Below are 19610 nucleotides of genomic sequence, written 5' to 3'. Positions count from 1 at the left end.
AGTGTTGCACAAATGAATGTATTTCAGCTCATGACCTTGTGCGTGACTACATAAACTATCACCCTTCCATTGCAGCTACACATATTTTATGAAAATTATTCTCCTGTTTTTAAGCCAAAGAAATTAGAGATATTTCCTCATCTTATCTCTTATAGATTTTATCTTAAGAAAATGTCAAATTAAAAAAAAAAAACCAAAAAAACACGATCCAAATTTCTAATCTACAAAGGATAATGTTGCAGAGGGGGTGTTAGTTTTGCCTCTCTCTCCAAAAGGTTGTCTCTGGTTCAAATAAAAAATGATACAATTTTCAGAAATTTAATTTACTCACAGCATTTTCATAATGTCCCTATTATATCTGAACAAAAATCCATTTAATGATTTCTGTGGTCCCAGCAAGCCACCTCTCCTACTTCCTGCTCCCATTAGATATGTCATCAGTTTTTCAGGGGTGAGAGGCCTCCACTGTCATTTTTTTGCTATTGTCTTATTAATAATGATGGATAATTATGTGTCTCTGGCTCAGAGAGTATTTCATCCAGTTAACGTTTCCCAATGGTTGTCTCATCTCATCTCTTATATAGATTACATTCCTTCCAAAATGTCACCGTCCCTCTGTCTGGTTTTCTTGTTACTTGGGCTTCATGTGACAATCCATTGTACATCACCTAACAGCTCTGAAGGCAAAGTAACCACCTGCCATTCCCCCCAACAAAATGTCACTCTTCATAAGATGTCATCCAACAATGCCGACTTTGCATTCAACCTGTACCGAAGATTCACTATGGAGACCCCAAATCAGAACATCTTCTTTTCACCTGTGAGCATTTCTGCTGCTTTGGCCATGCTCTCCTTTGGGGCCTGCTCTAACACCCAAACTCAGATCCTGGAAAGTTTGGGATTCAATCTCACAGTCATCCCAATAGCAGAGATCCAGCAGGGCTTCCAGCACCTCATCTGTTCACTGAATTTTCCAAAGAAGGAGCTGGAATTGCATATGGGAAATGCCCTCTTCATCGAGAAGCAGCTGAAACCACTGGCAAAATTCTTGGATGATGTCAAGAGCCTTTATGAGACCGAAGTCTTATCTACCGACTTCTCCGATGTTTCTGCAGCCAAGCAGGAGATCAACAGCCATGTGGAGAAACAAACCAAAGGGAAAGTTGTGGGCCTCATCCAAAACCTCAAACCGAACACCATCATGGTCCTGGTGAACTATATTTGCTTTAAAGGTAAGACTGTCAGATGTCTGTTTCAAGGTCAATGTTTATATAACTTTTTTTTTGGTAAGGGAGGGTTTCGGGGAGTAAGCTCATGGTCTTTTCTCATTGGCACAGCAGATGTCCCTCATACCAAAGTGACCTGCTCCACTGGGTATAGCTGCACATAGTGCTGGCTCTCCCAGGAAGGACAGACAACTCTGTGGATGAGCCCAGGAAATTTCTAGAGAGAGGACACTTTCAGGGAGGTGGGTGACAATGGCATGAACATCCTGCTCACATCTGGCTAGAACATCACATTTCCCAAACAATCCTGGGCTTGCAGGCAGACAGACTTGAGTTTAAACCCCACTGTGACCCTTGCTTATTGTGTACTTTTGGGCATGTTACATGAATATTTCTATCATATACTCGGCAGTCTCTATGTACCAAGCACCATGCTACATTTGTGGTTTACACAATTGTCTCATCTACTCCTCACAAAAGTTTCACATATTTAATACAGTTCAGAGCTGGTATTTCCATCCAGGTCTGTCTGACTCCAAAGCCGGTGCCTGTAACAACAAGAATCATTTAACTCTTTTCTGAAGGTGCTGTGCCCAAATGATTACTCCTGAGTCTACAGCACATCTCAGCCACATTTGGTGGATGAGTGAACAGATCGGTTGTCTCATTTCACCCTGTGTGTTGAATGTCCTTATACCTTTTTACAGAAGAGGAAAATGTGGCTTTGATGGGTTAAGTGTAAGTATAGTGGTTTTGAATACAGAACATAGAGCCCAACAGCCCTGAGTGTGACTCCTGCCTCTGTCGCCTGCTTGCTGGGTGACCATAGTCAAGTCATTTTCTCTTCCTGATCTTTAGTTACTCACTTGTAAAACTAGTTGACAGTTTGTACGTACCTCTGCCTTAATTATTAGAGTAAGAGGACTAAAAACTTTCATATAGGTACTAATTCTGGCTTGAAATAAACACTCTCTTCTCTCTGTATTTTAAGCACAGTGGGCAAATCCTTTTGATTCGTCCAAAACAGAAGAGGGCTCCAGCTTTTTAGTGGACAAGACAACCACAGTGCAAGTGCCCATGATGCACCAGACGGAACAGTACTATCATCTGGTGGATACGGAGCTTAACTGCACAGTGGTGCAAATGGACTACAGTGAGAAATCTCTGGCACTCTTTGTCCTTCCCAAGGAGGGCCAGATGAAGTGGGTGGAAGGATCCATGTCATCTAAAACACTGAAGAAGTGGAACCGCTTACTCCAGAAGGGGTAAATGCCTTAGAGATTGTAAGGGGTGGAGGGTGGGCATAAACAGTGCACCTGAGACTGAGCTCAATGAAAACGCAGAGATAGGAGAATCACTCTGAAACAGCTAACATCTGTAGGACCACTACAGCATGTTGAAAACATACCATGTGCCAGGCTGTTTGCAAGGCAATTTATATACTTTGTCTTGGTGATCTGTGCACATCAACAAACTTGCAAAAGAGGTAGTAGTATCATTTACGTTTTTCAAATTAGGATATCAGGGCTAGAAAGATAAAACGAGCTCCTCAAGGTCAGTGAGGTAGTAAATTGATGCCTTCCTAGAGGCCAATTAGAGCATGGAGGATGGATAATACCTAGATGTCAAGAGTTGGTGGGCAGCCATTCTGGGCTCAGAGTGCAATATGGAAAACCATGAGCTTCATTGACCTTTACATCACTGGCTCCCCAACTTTGTCCAACACCCCAGCCATGTTTCCTTTTGATTATAAGGGAGATCTATCTCATTACTCACAGTGCTCCAGCTCAACATTGGCTGAATCAGAGCTATTTCCCCCAGAATAACTTCTGTGGTTTTGTGCCATGTGTTGACCTACACAGCAATGGCTTTCAATGGCTGTCCAGGGGAGGAGAAGAGCCCAAAGTAAAACCATGGTGAGTGAGAGAAGAAGGGCATTATGAGCTTGGTGTGGTGATGGCCTTGTGTCCTGACCCTTTTTCCACAGGTGGGTTGACTTATTTGTTCCAAAATTTTCCATTTCTGCCACATATGACCTTGGAGCCATCCTTCTGAAAATGGGCATCCAGGATGCCTTTGCTGACCATGCTGATTTTTCTGGACTTGCAGAAGGCAATGGGCTGAAACTTTCCAATGTAAGTTGGTAGATTAGAATCCTTAAATTTCTTGACATAGAAGGGACCTTGGGAGTCAATTACTTCAACTCTCTCATTTTACCAATGAGGAATCTGAAGTCTAGAGAGGCAGTGTGACTGTCACCAGGCCAGGCTCATTGAGAGTCATTCTTGTCACTCCAAAAAAGACACTGTAACACAGTTCCTTCATTCCTGATGTTCATGTCCTGAAATGACTCTGATAGCAGAGTTTAATATTCAGAAGTTGCACCAGTGAGATTTAGTTCTAGAGGTGGGAGAAGCTGGAACGGTGACTCTGAGAGGCAGAGGGCCATAATGAAAGAGGTGGTTTCCGACAACTGGCCCTGAAAACCACCAGAGATTCATTTACCTACACTTAGCTGAGAAGCTCTGACGTTCAATCACCATCAACAGAGTATAGCACAAGGGTAATCGCATCTCTTCCTCGCATGCTTACAAACCCTCCCAAAGACTGTTTCTTTAAGGGACCAGCAGTGTTCGTTTTTCCCTGCAGGCCGCTCACAAGTCAGTGCTGCACATTGGTGAAAAGGGAACCGAAGGTGTAGCTGTCCATGAAGATAGATTCCTGGACCAGCCTGAGATGACTGCCGTTTACCCTATCATCCAATTTAAAAGACCCTTCTTGCTGTTGATTTTGGAGAAAAGCACCAGGAGCATTCTCTTTCTAGGGAAAGTTGTGGACCCAACAAAAGCATAGCTTGGGAAAGAGGCAGTTGGTTAATTGCATGTGCTTATTGCAATGGGATATAAATAAATAATATAGTCTGATGTGATCCATGTGGGCTTGGAGTCTCACCTTGTGCAGGGGTGAAGATTGGATACTTGTAGAACTGTGTTGGCTGTGGAAAAGGTCACTCCTGTGATTAAACTTTCAGATAGTCAATGAGTGATTCAATATTACCCAAAACACAGAAACCCCCCCAATTAGTTAACTCCAAGGAATTTGACTGGGTTGGTAAATGCCCCCTTCTATGCCCTCTGGGAAATAGTTGAAATGCAGATCCAGTACTCTTATCCCAGTATTCCAATCATCAATGAATATAAAAAAGTGCAAATGCAATGGCTTATATGTGAACCTTCAACCATCTTCCCCTGCCCCATCGGAATAGCTCCCAGTGCTCTTGCCAGAACTGCTATTGGTGGGCTGTGCAAAGGTGCTTCCACTACAAGCCTGGGTCACAGGCCCAGCCACTGCTGGGGATGTGGCTTTTGTGACCTGTACAGGCTAAGGAAAAGGAACAAAAGTGACAGAGATGAACTCCCCCTGTACAAGCCTCTCATCCCCCCTTCCAAAAGGAGTGAGTGGAGAGTCGAAGTCATTCATTCATATCTTATGTCCCCTCCTTATCTGCAGCCCAGTCAGACTCCTTTCCAAATGTTGCACTCCTCTCCCACTTACTCATGTAGCAACCCCCTGGTTAGTCTGTCTCTTGTCTCTACTGTCACTGAAGTTTGGTACTTCCCTATCCCTAGATCCTTCAACAATCTCCCCTTGCCTGTGCACGCCAACTCACCTTCAACTACCAAACTAGATTTCATCTCAGGCAAAATGCATTCGAGGCCCCAGTATTAGAATCTGGTACACGTAAAAGGCAGAGTGTTAGTGATATAGTATTCAGATAATTCTAGCCCTAAGATGCAACCCTTTAAAGACAGGAAAATAATAACAAATGAGTAAATGCCGTTGCAGATATTGTGTTTCTCGGTTGAAATAAATATGTACTGATAGAAAAGCATGTGGCCCACAAACCCTTCTAGTTTTTCAGTATCAGACCCATTTACATGCAGGTTTGTTTATTCTTGGTCTAGCTCACATTTTGGTTTTAAACGTGGATGAGAATCAGGGAATCCAGAGATGGAAAGTGGCTTGTGGCACAGAAAATTCTTTTATAACATGGTGTTTGGTTCCACTGAAGTTACATACAACCCTGGCTCTGTTACTTATACAATTTTGTAAACTTGCACAAGGCACTCGAACCCCGCACACCTTATTTTCCTCCTCTATAACACAAATAATATCCATCTAAACAGGATTTGGAGCCCTGGTGGCACAGTGGTTAAGAGCTCGGCTGCTAACAAAAAGGTCAGCAGTTCGAATCCACCATGCGCTCCTTGAAAGCCCTATGGGGGAGTTCTACTCTGTCTTATAGGGTGACTATGAGTCAGAATCGACTGGATGGCAATGGGTAATCATGATTTTGTGGAAATTCAATGGCGCAAAGTATGTAAAGTGCTTATCACAGAGCCTGACACCTAATAAGAGTGCAGTCCATATTAGTTGATTCAGTATTGTTGCTCAAGATCAGACAGCAGGCTGGTGTCAGAACCAGGGTTGTAATGTGAGCCTCCTGGTTTGCAGGCTTCTGTTCTCTTGCTCAGGGCCTATCTCCAGAGGCCAGAATAAATGCCATACAGGCCCCTTCCCAAAACTCCCCACATGAGTTGGACCATAGGTTGTTCTGGGAAAAATATCAGTATCTCCAGAGGGGACCCAGGAATTAACAAATGACTGTCCCCCAAGTAGTTCATGTATCTTGTCACGATACATGTCATTCAATCATTCATTCCTATAACTGGATCATGAAGGGCTACCATTATTCATCTTATAAGTCTCAGATCATTCTAGCAAACTAGGAATAGCAGATAACTTCCCTAAACTCATAAAAGTTACCCATCAAATACTATAGGGAACATCTCACTTAGTATTGAAACTTTAGCAGAATTTCTACTAAATATAATAAATGCCCAGAAAGCAAGAAGAAAATGACATGAAACTCATGACGAAAAAAGGGAAAAAAAAATTGAAAAGCCAGTCCTGAGAGGAAGAAAAATGATTGTCCAATAAACCTATGAAAAATGCTAATAAGTGGAGCCCCCACAAACGAATTGAAACCAAATCTCTGGAGGTGTGGCCTGAAGCACATATGGTTATTTGCTATTGAAGTAATTTTCTTTGTGTGTGTGCTTTAGGTGAAAGTTTACAGTTCAAGTTAATTTCTCATTCAAAAATTTATACACATATTGTTTCGCGACATTGATTGCAATCCCCACAATGTGACAGCATGCTCCCCCTTTCCACCCCAGGTTCCCTGTGTCCATTTGTGCAGTTGCTGTCCTTTCCTGCCTTCTTGCCCTGCTTTTGGACAGGAGCTGCTCATTTGGTTTGTATATTTGATTGAACTAAGAAGCATGTTCCTCATGAGTGTTATTTTTTTTTTGTTTTATGGGCCTGTCTAATCTTTGTCTGAAAAGTAGGCTTCAGAAACGGTTTCCATTCTGGGTTAGCAGAGCGTCCAGGGGCCATGGCTTCAGGGGTTTCTCCAGTCTCTGTCAGACCATTAAGTCTAGTCTTTTTATGTGAATTTGAATTTGAGTCCCTGCTCTGTTTGGGACTTTCTGTTGTGTTCCTTGTCAGGGTGGTCATTGGTGGTAGCCAGGCACCACCTAGTTCTTCTGGTCTCAGGCTGGTGGAGTCTCTGGTTCATGTGGTCCTTTAGTTCTTTAGGCTAGTATTTTCCTTGTGTCTTTGGTTTCCTTCATTCTCCTTTGCTCCGGGTGGGATGGGACCAATAGTTGTACCTTAGATGGCTGCTCACAATCTTTTAAGACCCCAGACTGTATTCACAAAAGTGGAATGTAGAACATTTTCTTTATGAACTCTGTTATGCCAATTGACTTAGATATCCCTCAAGACTATGGTCCCCAGGCCCCAGCCCCAGCCCCAGCTACTCGTTCCCTCAAAGTGTTTGGATGTGTCTGGGGCACTTCTATGCTTTTGCTTTGGTCCAGTTGTGCTGACTTCCCCTGTATTGTGTGTTGTCCTTCCCTTCACTGAGCTTGATCCTTGTCTACTATCCAGTTAGTAATTTCCCCTTCCCCTCCCATTCCTACCCTCATAACCATCAAAGAATTTTCTTTCTGTGTGTAAACCTTTTCGCTGAAAACCCTGGTGGTGTAGTGGTTAAGTGCTACGGCTGCTAACCAAAGGGTTGGCTGTTTGAATCCGCCAGGCGCTCCTTGGAAACTCTATGGGGCAGTTCTACTCTGTCCTATAGGGTCGCTATGAGTTGAAATCGACTTGACGACACTGGGTTTGGTTTTTTTTTTTTTTTTTAAATCTTTTCTCCAGTTTTTGTAATGGTCTCATACAATATTTGCCCTATTGTGACTGACTTATTTCACTCAGCATTTTGCCCTCCGGATTCATCCATGTTGTGAGATTTTTCGTGGGTTCATCATTGTTCTTTCTCATTGCATAGTATTCCATTGTGCATATGTACCATAATTTGTTTACCCATTCATCTGTTGATGGGCATTTAGGTTGTTTCCATCTTTTTGCTATTGTGACTAGTGCTGTAATGAACATGGTTGTGCATATGTCTATTTGCATGACTACTCTTATTTCTCTAGGGTATATTCCTAGAAGTGGGATTACTGGATTGTATGGTATTCCTATTTCTAGCTTTTTAAGGAAGCACTGTATCATTTTCGAAAGTGTTTGTACCATTTTACACGCCCATCAGCAGTGCATAAGATTTCCAATCTCCCCACAACCTCTCCAATATTTGTTATTTTGTCTTTATGGATTTGTGCCAGCATTATCTGTGAGATGATATCACAAAGTAGTTTTGATTTGCATTTCTCTAATGGCTAATGTTCTCAGGCATTTCTTCATCTGTCTGTTAGCCAGTTGAATATCTTCTTTGGTGAAGCATCTGTTTGTATCCTTTAACCATTTTTTAATTGGATTATTTGTCTTTTTGTTGTTGAGGTGCTGCAGTATCTTGTAGATTTTAGAGATTAGACTCTTATCAGATATGTTGTAGTCAAAATTTTTTCCCCAGTCTGTAGGTTCTCTTTTCACACTTTGGTGAAGTCTTTTGATGAACCTAAGTCTTTGATTTTTCAGCGCTTCCGGTTACCTAGATTCTCTTCCGGTGTTTGTGCATTGTTAGTTATGGTTAGTTATGGCCTCGGTGATAGAAACAATGCCGGAGAATGAATGATAGAATTTTGCAAGACCAACGACTTCTTCATTGCAAATACCTTCTTTCACCAACATAAACAGCGACTATACTTTTTTTTTTATACACATGGACCTTGCGAGATGGAACACACAGAAATCAAATTGACTACATCTGTGGAAAGAGATGATGGAAAAGATCAATATCATCAGTCAGAACAAGGCCAGGGGCCAACTGTGGAACAGACCACCAATTGCTCATATGCAAGTTCAAGCGGAAACTGAAGAAAATCAGAGCAAGTCCACGAGAGCCAAAATATGACCTTGAGTATATCCCACCTGAATTTAGAGACCATCTCAAGAATAGATTTGAAGCATTGAACACTAGTGACCACAGACGAGTTGTGGAATGACGTCAAGGACATCATCCATGAAGAAAGCAAGAGGTCACTGAAAAGACAGGAAAGGGAAAAAAGACCAAGGTGGATGTCAGATGAGACTCTGATACTTGCTCTTGAGCGTCGAGCAGCTAAAGCAAAAGGAAGAATTCAGGAAGTAAAAGAACTGAACAGAAGATTTCAAAGGGCCTCTCGAGAAGACAAAATCAAGTATTATAATGACATGTGCAAAGAACTGGAGATGGAAAACCAAAAGGGAAGAACACGCTCGGCGTTTCTCAAGCTGAAAGAACTGAAGAAAAAATTCAAGACTTGAGTTGCAATAGTGAAGGATTCCATGGGGAAAATATTAAATGATGCAGGAAGCATCAAAAGAAGATGGAAGGAATACACAGAGTCATTATACCAAAAAGAATTAGTCTGTATTCAACCATTTCAAGAGGTGGCATATGATCAGGAACCGATGGTACTGAAGGAAGAAGCCCAAGCTGCTCTGAAGGCATTGGCGAAAAACAAGGCTCCAGGAATTGATGGAATATCCATTGAGACGTTTCAACAAACAGATGCAGAGCTGGAGGTGCTCACTTGTCTATGCCAAGAAATATGGAAGACAGCTTCCTGGCCAACCGATTGGAAGAGATCCATATTTATGCCTATTCCCAAGAAAGGTGATCCAACCGAATGTGGAAATTATAGAACAATATCATTAACATCACACACAAGCAAAATTCTGCTGAAGATCTTTCAAAAACGGCTGCAGCAGTATATCGACAGGGAACTGCCAGATATTCAGGCAGGTTTCAGAAGAGGATGTGGAACCAGGGATATCATTGCTGATGTCAGATGGATCCTGGCTGAAAGCAGAGCATACCAGAAGGATGTTTACCTGTGTTTTATTGAATATGCAAAGGCATTTGATTGTGTGGGTCATAACAAACTATGGATAACACTGCGAAGAATGGAAATTCCAGAGCGCTTAATTGTGCTCATGAGGAACCTTTACATAGATCAAGAGGCATTTGTTCATACAGAACAAGGGGATACTGATTGGTTTAAAGTCAGGAAAGGTGTGTGTCAGGGTTGTATTCTTTCACCATACCTATTCAATCTGTATGCTGAACAAATAATATGAGAAGCTGGACTATATGAAGAAGAATGGGGCATCAGGATTGGAGGAAGACTCATTAACAACCTGCGTTATGCAGACGACACAACCTTGCTTGCTGGAAGTGAAGAGGACTTGAAGCACTTACTAATGAAGATCAAAGACCACAGCCTTCAGTATGGATTACACCTCAACAGAAAGAAAACAAAAATCCTCACAACTTGACCAATGAGCAACATCATGATAAACGGAGAAAAGATTGAAGTTGTCAAGGATTTCATTTTACTTAGATCCACAATCAAGAGCCATGGAAGCAGCAGTCGAGAAATGAAAAGACGCATTGCATTGGGCAAATCTGCTGCAAAGGACCTCTTCAAAGTGTTGAAGAGCAAAGATGTCACCCTGAAAACTAAGGTGCGCCTGACCCCAGCCTTGGTATTTTCAGTCACATCATATGCATGTGAAAGCTGGACAATGAATAAGGAAGACCGAAGAAAAGTTGATGCCTTTGAATTGTGGTGTTGGCGAAGAATATTGAATATACCATGGACTGCCAAAAGAACGACCAAATCTGTGTTAGAAGTACAACCAGAATGCTCCTTGGAAGCAAGGGTGACGAGACTGTGTATTACACACTTTGGACATGTTGTCAGGAGAGATCAGTCCCGGGAGAAGGACATCATGCTTGGCAGAGTACAGGGTCAGTGGAAAAGAGGAAGACCCTCAACGAGGTGGATTGACACAGTGGCTGCAGCGATGAGCTCAAGCATAACAACGATTGTAAAGATGGCGCAGGACCAGGCAGTGTTTTGCTCTGTTGTGCAGAGGGTCGCTATGAGTCGGAACCGACTCGACAGTACCCAACAACAACAGTTATGGTTTGTATGCTATCTATGCCATATATTAGGGCCCCTAGCTTTGTCCCTACTTTTTCTTCCATGATCTTTATGGTTTTAGATTATATATTTAGGTCTTTGATCCATTTGGAGTTAGTTTTGTGTATAGTACAAGGTATGGGTCTTCTTTCATTTTTTTGACAAATGGACATCATCATTTGTCAATGAGACTGTCTTTTCCCCATTTAACAGACTTTGCACCTTTGTCAAATATCAGCTGCTCCTAGATGGTTGGATTTATGACTGGGTTCTAAATTCTGTTCCATTGGTCTATGTATCTGTTGTTGTACCACCACCAGACTGTTTTTACTACTGTGGCGGCCGTCTAATAGGTTCTAAAGTCAGGTAGTGGGAGGCCTCCCACTTTGTTCTTCTTTTTCAGTGATGCTTTACTTATCCGGGACTCCTTTTCTTTCCATGTAAAGTTTGTAATTTGTTTCTCCATCTCGTTAAAAAATGCTGTTGGAATTTGGATTGGGATTGCATCGTATTTGTAGATTGGTTTGGGTAGAATTGACATTTTTACAATGTTAAGTCTTCCTATCCATGAGCATGGTATGTTTTTTCACTTATGCAGGTCTCTTGATTTCCTGCAGTAGTGTTTTGTAGTTTTCTTTGTATAGGTCTTTTACGTCTCTGGTTAGACTAGATTTAGTCCTAAGAATTCTTGGTGGCTACTGTTTTGTTTTGTTTTTTTCTTTAATCTTTTTTGGGGCTATTGTAAATGGTATTAATTTGGTGATTTCCTTTCAAAGTTCTCTTCATTGCTGTAGAGGAATCCTACTGATTTTTGTATGTTAATCTTGTATCCTGGTAATTTGCTGAAATCTTCTATTAGTTCCAGTGGCTTTCTTGTGGATTCCTTGGAGTTTTCTGTGTATAAGTCATATCATTTGCGAATAGGGATAATTTTACCTCTTCCTTAATAATTTGCTTCTTTTTTACAAATTTTTATTGTGCTTTAAGTGAAAGTTTACAAATCAAGTCAGTCTCTCATACAAAAATTTATATACACCCTGCTATATACTCCTTTTTTTTTTTTATATATACTCCTAGTTGCTCTCCCCCTAATGAGACAGCATATTCTCTCCGCCCTCTATTTCCGTGTCCATTCAGCCAGCTTCTGTCCCCCTCTGCCTTCTCATCTTCCTTCCAGACAGGCGCTGGTCACATAGACTCCTATGTCTACTTGATCCAAGAAGCTCCCTCCTCTCCAGTATCATTATCGATCCCATAGTCCAGTCCAATCCCTGTCTGAAAAATTGGTTTTAGGAATGGTTCCAGTCTTGGGCTAACAGAAGGTCTGGGGACCATGAACCTTGGGGTCCTTCTAGTATCAGTAAGACCATTAAGTCTGGTCTTTTTAACCAGAATTTGCCATCTGCATCCCACTGCACTCCTGCTCCATCAGGGATTCTCTGCTGTGTTCCCTGTCAGGGCAGTCATCGGTTGTACCTGGGCACTGTCTAGTTCTTTTGGTCTCAGGCTGGTGGAGTCTCTGGTTTATGTGGCCCTTTCTGTCTCTTGGGCTATTAATTATCTTGTGTCTTTGGTGTTCTTCATTCTCCTTTGCTCCAGGTGGCTTGAGACCAATTGATTTATCTTAGATGGCTGCTTGCTAGCGTTTAAGACCCCAGATCCCACTCTCCAAGTTGGGATGCAGAATGTTTTCTTAATAGATTTTATTATGCCAATTGACCTAGATGTCGCCTGAAACCATGGTCCCCAAGCCCTGCCCCTGCTATGTTGGCCTTTGAAGTGTTCGGTTTATTCAGGAAACTTCTTTGCTTTTGGTTTAGTCCAGTTGTGCTGACCTCCCCTGTATTTTGTGTTGTGTTTCCCTTCAACTAAAACAGTTCTTGTCTACTATCTAATTAGTGCATACCCCTTTCCCACCCTCCCTTCACACTCTTGTAACCATCAAAGTATATTTCCTTCTCTGTTTAGACTATTTCTTGAGTTCCTATGATAGTGGTCTCATACAATATTTGTCCTTTTGCAGCTGACTAATTTCACTCAGTATAATGCCCTCCAGATTCCTCCATGTTATGAAATGTTGCACAGATTCATCACTGTTCTTTATCGATGCGTAGTTTTCCATTGCATGAATATACCATAATTTATTTGTCCATTCTTCCGTTGATGGGCACCTTGGTGAACATGGGTGTGCATACATCTGTTCGTGTAAAGGCCCTTATTTATCTAGGATATATCCCAAGGAGTGGGGTTACTAATCCTATGGTAATTCTATTTCTAGCTTTTTAAGTAAGTGCCAAATCACTTTCCAAAGTGGTTGTACCATTTTGCATTCCCACCAGCAGTGTATAAGTGTTCCATTCTCTCCACAACCTCTCCAGCGTTTATTATTTTGTGCTTTTTGGATTAATGGCAGCCTTCTTGGAGTGAAATGGTATGTCACTGTAGTTTTGGTTTGTATTTCTCTGATGGGTAATGAGCGTGAGCATTTCATTATGTATCTGTTAGCTACCTGAATGTCTTCTTTAGTGAAGTGCCTGTTCATATCATTTGCCCACTTTTTAATTGGGTTGTCTTTTTGTTGTTAAGCTTTTGCAGTATCACGCAGATTTTAGAGATCAGACACTGATCAGAAATATTATAGCTGAAAACTTTTTCCCAATCTATAGGTAATCTTTTTACTCCTTTGGTGAAGTCTTTGGATGACCATAGGTGTTTGATTTTTAGGAGCTCCCATTTATCTAGTTTCTCTTCTACAGTGTTAGTAATGTTTTTTATACTGTTTATGCCATTTATTAGGGCTCCTAGCATTGTCCCTATTTTTTCTTCCATGATCTTTATTGTTTTAGATTTTGTATTTAGGTCTTTGATCCATTTTGAGTTAGTTTTTGTGCCTGGTGTGAGGTATGGGTCTTGTTTCATTTTTTTGCAGATGGATATCTTGTTATGCCAACACCATTTGTTAAAAAGACTATCTTTTCCCCATTTAACTGTTTTGGGGCCTTTGTCAAATATCAGCTGCTCATATGTGGATGGATTTATGTCTGGATTCTCAATTCTGTTCCACTGGTCCATGTATCTGTTGTTGTACCAGTACCAGGCTGTTTTGACTACTGTGGCAGTACAATAGGTTCTAAGCTCAGGTAGTGTGAAGCTTCTCATTTTGTTCTTCTTTTTTGGTAATGCTTTACTTATCCGGGGCCTCTTTCTCTTCCATATGATGTTGGTGATTTGTTTCTCCATCTCATTAAAAAAAGTCGCTGGAATGTGAATTGGAAAATTTTTTTTTTTTTTTTTTGTAGATCACTTTGGGTAGAATAGAGATTTTTACAGTGTTAGGTCTTCCTATACATGAGCTAGGTATTTTCTTCCACTTATATAGGTCTTTTTATATATAGGTCTATTTTGGTTTCTTGCAGTAGTGTCTTGTAGTTTTCTTTCTATATGTCTCTTACATCTCTGGTTAGATTTATTCCTAAGTATTTTATCTTCTTGGGGGCTACTGTAAATGGTATCGATTTGGTGATTTCCTCCTCGATGTTCTTTTTTTTTGGTGTAGAGGAATACAACTGATTTTTGTATGTTTATCTTGTATCCTGATACCCTGCTGAGCTCTTCTATTAGTTTCAGTAGTTTTTTGGAGGATTCCTTAGGGTTTTCTGTGTATAGGATCATGTCTTCTGCAAATAGAGATAATTTTACTTCCTCCTTGCCAATCCGGATCCCCTTTATTTCTTTGTCTAGCCTAATTACTCTGGCTAGGACCTACAGCACCATGTTGAATAAGAGTGGTGATAAAGGGCATCTTTTTCTAGTTCCCATTCTCAAGGGGAATGCTTTCAGACTCTCTCCATTTAGGATGATGTTGGCTATTGGCTTTGTATAAGTGCCCTTCATAACGTTTAGGAATTTTTCTTCTATTCCTATTTTGCTGAGAGTTTTTATCATGAATGGATGTTGGACTTTGTGAAATGCCTTTTCTGCATCAATTGATAAGATCATGTGGTTCTTCTCTTTTTTTTATTTGTATGATGAATTATATTAATTGTTTTTCTACTATTGAACTATTCCTGCATGCTTGGTATGAATCCCACTTGGTCATGGTGAATTTTTTTTTTGATATGTTGTTGAATTTTATTGGCTAGACTTTTCATGGGGATTTTTGCATCTAAGTTCATGAGGGATATAGGTCTGTAATTTTCTTTTTTTGTGGTGTCTTTACCTGGTTTTAGTATCCTGGATATGCTGGCTTCATAGAATGAGTTTGGGAGTATTCCATCCCTTTCTATGCTCTGAAATACCTTTAGTAGTAGTTGTGTTAACTGAATGTCTGGTAGATCTCTCCAGTGAAGCTGTCCAGGACAGGGCTGTTTATTGTTGGGTTTTTAAATTACTGTTTCAATCTCTTCCTTTGTTATGGGTTTATTTAGTTGTTCTACCTCTGTTTGTGTTAGTTTAGGTGGCAGTGTGTTTCTAGGGATTCATGCATTTCTTCTAGGTTTTCAAATTTGTTAGAGTACAATTTTTTGTAGTAGTCTGATACAATTCTTTTAATTTCATTTGGGTCTGTTGTGATATCGCCCCTCTCATTTCTTGTCCAGGTTATTTGCTTGGTCTCCCGTTTTTCTTTTGTCAATTTGGCCAATGGTTTATCAATTTTGTTAACTTTCAAAGAACCAACTTTTGGTCTTGTTAACTCTTTCAATTGTTTTTCTGTTCTCTGTTTCATTTAATTCTGCTCTAGTTTTTATTATTTACTTTCTTCTTGTGCCTGAGGATTTCTTTTGTTGCTCACTTTGTATTTGTTCAAGTTGTAGGGATAATTCTTTGATTTTGACCCTTCTTTTTGTATGTGTGCATTTATTGATATAAATTGAACTCTGAGTGCTGCTTTTGCTGTGTCCTAAAGGTTCTGATAGGAAGTGTTTTCATTCTCATTGTATTCTATGAATTTCTTTATTCCATTCTTAATTTCTTTTATAACCCAGTCATTTTTGTGCAGGGTATCTTTCAGTTTCCAAGCATTTGGTTTCTTTTTCCTGCTTTTTCTGTTATTGATTTCTTCTTTTATGGCCTTATGGTCAGAGAAGATGCTTTGTAATATTTCAATGTTTTGGATTCTGTTAAAGCTTGATTTATGACCTAATATGTCATTGTTACCACAAATCGTAAATTTGATCCACCTGCTGCAAAGCCAATACTGAGACAGAAGGAGGTAAGCAGCAAAAGGGCTTTATTGAACACCGGTGTACCAGAGACAGAGGGGTTAAAATTCTCCCAAATTCTGTCTAACTCTAAAGGCCTAATGGGAGGGTTTTATAGCTGGAAAGTCAGGGTTACCCAATGTTTTTAAGCACGTAGTCCACAGATGGTCTCATACCTCACAAAACAACTGCAAGAAACTCTTATTAAACTAAAGGTGTGCATGTCAGACATCTGGATTCTAATCTGTATGTTTGTAACAGGCTGAAAAGACTCACATAAGAATCTCTCGGATAGTGGAACTGTTCTGCCAAGTCTACTCTGACTGAGATAAGAAGCAAGAAAGAAAATTGTAGATCAAAAGTGTGAGGAAGGCTTTCTAGCTGCTGTCTTGAAGGCTGAAGGCCATTTCTGAAGAGAAGAAAGACCAAGTCCACAGGAGCTGAGAGAGCTCTGCACCCCTGTGGAAGAGACCAGTGCAATAAAAAAAATGGTTTTAGAGATTACTTATAGCATCATTATGGCGTTAGTTATGTCAACTCTTAATCACACATTTTGAATAAGAGAAACCATGTTGTAAGGTATTAGGGTGTTTGCTATGTTAAGAGTGGAACAGGCTGCTCAGCCATATCTTGAACAGAACCTGCACCATTTTCCAAAGACTAGAGATTAATCACAACTTATATAGCTATACTAAAACAAATGAGAAAATATATTCTCACTACTTTAATATTAAAACACTACAGAAAATGTATTTTCTCTAGTTCATCATCTATTCTACAGAATGTTCCATGTGTGCTGGAAAAGAAAGTATACTTGGCTGCTGTTAGGTGGAGTGTTCTGTATATGTCTATGAGGTCAATTTGGTTGATTGTGTTATTTAGATCTTCTGTGTCTTTATTAAGCTTCTTTCTGGATGTTCTGTCCTTCACCGAAAGTGGTGTGTTGAAGTCTCCTACTAAAATTGTGGAGCTGCCTGTCTCACTTTTAAATGCTGTTAGAGTTTGTTTTATGTATCTTGCAGCCCTGTCATTGGGTGCATAAATATTTAATATGGTTATATCCTCCTGATATATTGTCCCTTTAATCATTATATCGTGACCTTCCTCTTCCTTTGTGGTGGATTTAACTTTAAAGTGTATTTTGTCAGAAATTAATATTGCCACTCCTGTTCTTCTTTGATTGTTGTTTGCTTGATATGTTTTTTTTCCATCTTTTGAGTTTTAGTTTATTTGTGTCTTTAAGTCTAAGGTGTGTCTTTTGTAGGCAGCATATAGATGGATCACGTTTCTTTAATCCATTCTGCCACTCTCTGTCTCTTTATTGGTGCATTTAGTCCATTTACATTCAGTGTAATTATGGATAGGTGTGAGTTTAGTGCTGTCATTTTAATGTCTTTTTTTGTGTGTTGTTGACAGTTTATTTTTCCCACTTAATTTTTTTGTGCTGAGTAGTTTATATGTTGTCTTTTCTTCTTTTTTTTTCTTCTAATTTGTTGTTGTTGATTTTGTTTCTGCTGAGTCTTTATTTTTTCTTGTGTTTTATTTTGATGAGTAGGGTTGTTAGTCTCCTTTGTGGTTACTTTAATATTTACCCCTATTTTTCTAAGTTGAAACCTAACTTTTATTGCTTTATATCAGCTTGACTTCCTCTCCATATGAAAGATCTATGACTACATTTCTTAGTCTCTCTTTATTGTTTTAATGTTATCTTCTTTTACATAATGACATTGCTGTTTCCCTGTTTTGAGTGTTTTTTTTAATCTTGATTTAGTTTTGTGATTTCCCTATCTGTGTTGACAACTGGTTGCTGTGTCCTGTGTTCTAGTCCTGAGCTGATATCTGATACTATTGATTTTCTAACCATAGAACTCCCTTTAGTATTTCTTGTAGTTTTGGTTTGATTTTTGCAAATTCCCTACACTTCTGTTTATCTGGAAATATCCTAATTTCACCTTCATATTTGAGAGAAACTTTTGCTGGATATATATTCTTGGCTGACAATTTTTTTCCTTCAATGCTTTACATAAGTCATCCCATTGCTTTCTTGCCTGCATGGTTTCTGCAGAGAAGTCTGAGCTTATTCTTATTGACTCTCCTTTTTAGGTGACTTTTTGTTTATCTCTAGCCACTCTTAAAATTCTCTCTATCTTTGGTTTTGACAAGTTTGATTATAATATGTCTTGGTGACTTTCTTTTGAGATCTACCTTATGTGGAGTTTGATGAACATCTTGGATTGATATCTTCTCATCTTTCACCATATCAGAGAAGTTTTGTGCCAACAAATTTTCAACAATTATGTCTGTATTTTCTGTTATCCCTCTTTGTTCTGGTACTCCAGTCACTCGTAGGTTATGTCTCTTGATAGAGCCCCACATGATTCTTAGGGTTTCTTCATTTTTTTTAATTCTTTTATCTGATTTTTCTTTGGCTATATTGGTGCCAAGTGTTTTATCTTCAGTCTCACTAATTGTGCCTTCCACTGCCTCAGTTCTGCTCCTCTGACTTCTATTGAGTTGTCTAATTCTGTAATTTTATTGTTAATCCTCTGAATTTCTGATTGCTGTCTCTCTATGGATTCTTGTAGCTTATTAAATTTTTCATTATGTTCTTGAATAACCTTTTTAGTTTCTTCAACTGCTTTATCTGTGTGTTCCTTGGCTTGTTCTGCATTTTGCCTGATCTCCTTCCTGATCTCGTTCGTAATGTCTTGAAGAGTTATGTATATTAATCTTTTGTATTCTGCATCTGGTAATTCCAGGAAGGCACCTTCATCCAGAAGATTCCTTGATTCTTTGTTTTGAGAGCTTGTTGAAGCAATTGTGGTGTGCTTCTGTACGTGATTTGATATTGACTGTCATCTCTGAGCCATCTATATGTTATTGTAATAGTTTATTTTATGTTTGCTTACTGTACCCTAGCTTCTTCCTTTGTTTTGGTTTGATATGCCCATATAGGCTGCTTGAGTGAGCTAGCTTGATTATTTTTGCCTTTGAAGCTCTAATATCCTGTCATCAGATGACTACAGCTGTTACCAGGTACATGCACCTAGGAGTCCATTCACTGTTCTTGTATGGATTCAGTTCAGGTATCCAGGTAGTTGGTCATCAAGTGTGTGGTACAGGCTAAGGAGACTTTGGACAGCATGAGGAACCTGTAAATTAATATCATTTCTTATGATGAGGTCTGCTGAGGACTTGATTAATTTTTAGCTGAAGCTATACCCTTTTGACAGGTAGTAAAGCATGGGCAACTACATAAAGCTGCATGGTATAATAAGTGATAGGCCTCACTCTCACTCCATGTTCTTGAGTAAGAACTACTAAGGCCTGATTATTTTTCTCAGGGACAAATAAGGTAAATGGTTTCAAATGATTTTGTTGTCCTAATGTTGTTGGGACCTCAGAAGATGGAACACACAGAAATCAAATTGACTACAACCGTGGAAAGAGACGATAGAAAAGCTCAATATCATCAGTCAGAACAATGCCAGGGGCCGAGTGTGGAACAGACCATCAATTGCTCATACACAAGTTTGAGCTGAAAATGAAGAAAATCAGAGCAAGTCCACGAGAGCCAAAATATGACCTTGAGTATGTCCCACCTGAATTTAGAGACCACCTGAAGAATAGATTTGAGGCATTGAACCCTGATGACCTAAGATCTGACAAGTTGTGGGATGACATCA

General features: G+C 39.8%; 1 protein-coding gene across 1 annotated transcript; it reads left to right on the top strand.

The window, feature by feature from the left end:
- The first annotated feature begins 391 nt into the window (after positions 1-391).
- On the top strand, positions 392-4628 carry SERPINA7 (serpin family A member 7). Its single transcript, XM_003414820.4, has 4 exons — positions 392-1232; positions 2218-2491; positions 3214-3361; positions 3876-4628. The coding sequence occupies exons 1-4, from the start codon at positions 497-499 to the stop codon at positions 4077-4079; spliced, it is 1362 nt and encodes a 453-aa protein (XP_003414868.3). The 5' UTR covers positions 392-496; the 3' UTR covers positions 4080-4628.
- The last annotated feature ends 14982 nt before the right edge of the window (positions 4629-19610 follow it).

This window comes from Loxodonta africana, chromosome X (assembly GCF_030014295.1).
Source record: "Loxodonta africana isolate mLoxAfr1 chromosome X, mLoxAfr1.hap2, whole genome shotgun sequence".
In the NCBI taxonomy this organism is placed as follows: Eukaryota; Metazoa; Chordata; class Mammalia; order Proboscidea; family Elephantidae; genus Loxodonta; species Loxodonta africana.
Note: the sequence above shows the minus strand (reverse complement) of the source record. Positions and strands in the feature narration are given on the sequence as shown.

What these genes read in the sequence shown, in the direction of transcription:
- SERPINA7 (XM_003414820.4), top strand. Translation starts at nt 497, where the DNA reads ATGATGGATAATTATGTGTCTCTGGCTCAGAGAGTATTTCATCCAGTT. An exon ending in GAACTATATTTGCTTTAAAG is followed by an intron (nt 1,233 to 2,217) that starts GTAAGACTGTCA and finishes CTGTATTTTAAG; the next exon opens with CACAGTGGGCAAATCCTTTT. An exon ending in ATGGGCTGAAACTTTCCAAT is followed by an intron (nt 3,362 to 3,875) that starts GTAAGTTGGTAG and finishes TTTTCCCTGCAG; the next exon opens with GCCGCTCACAAGTCAGTGCT.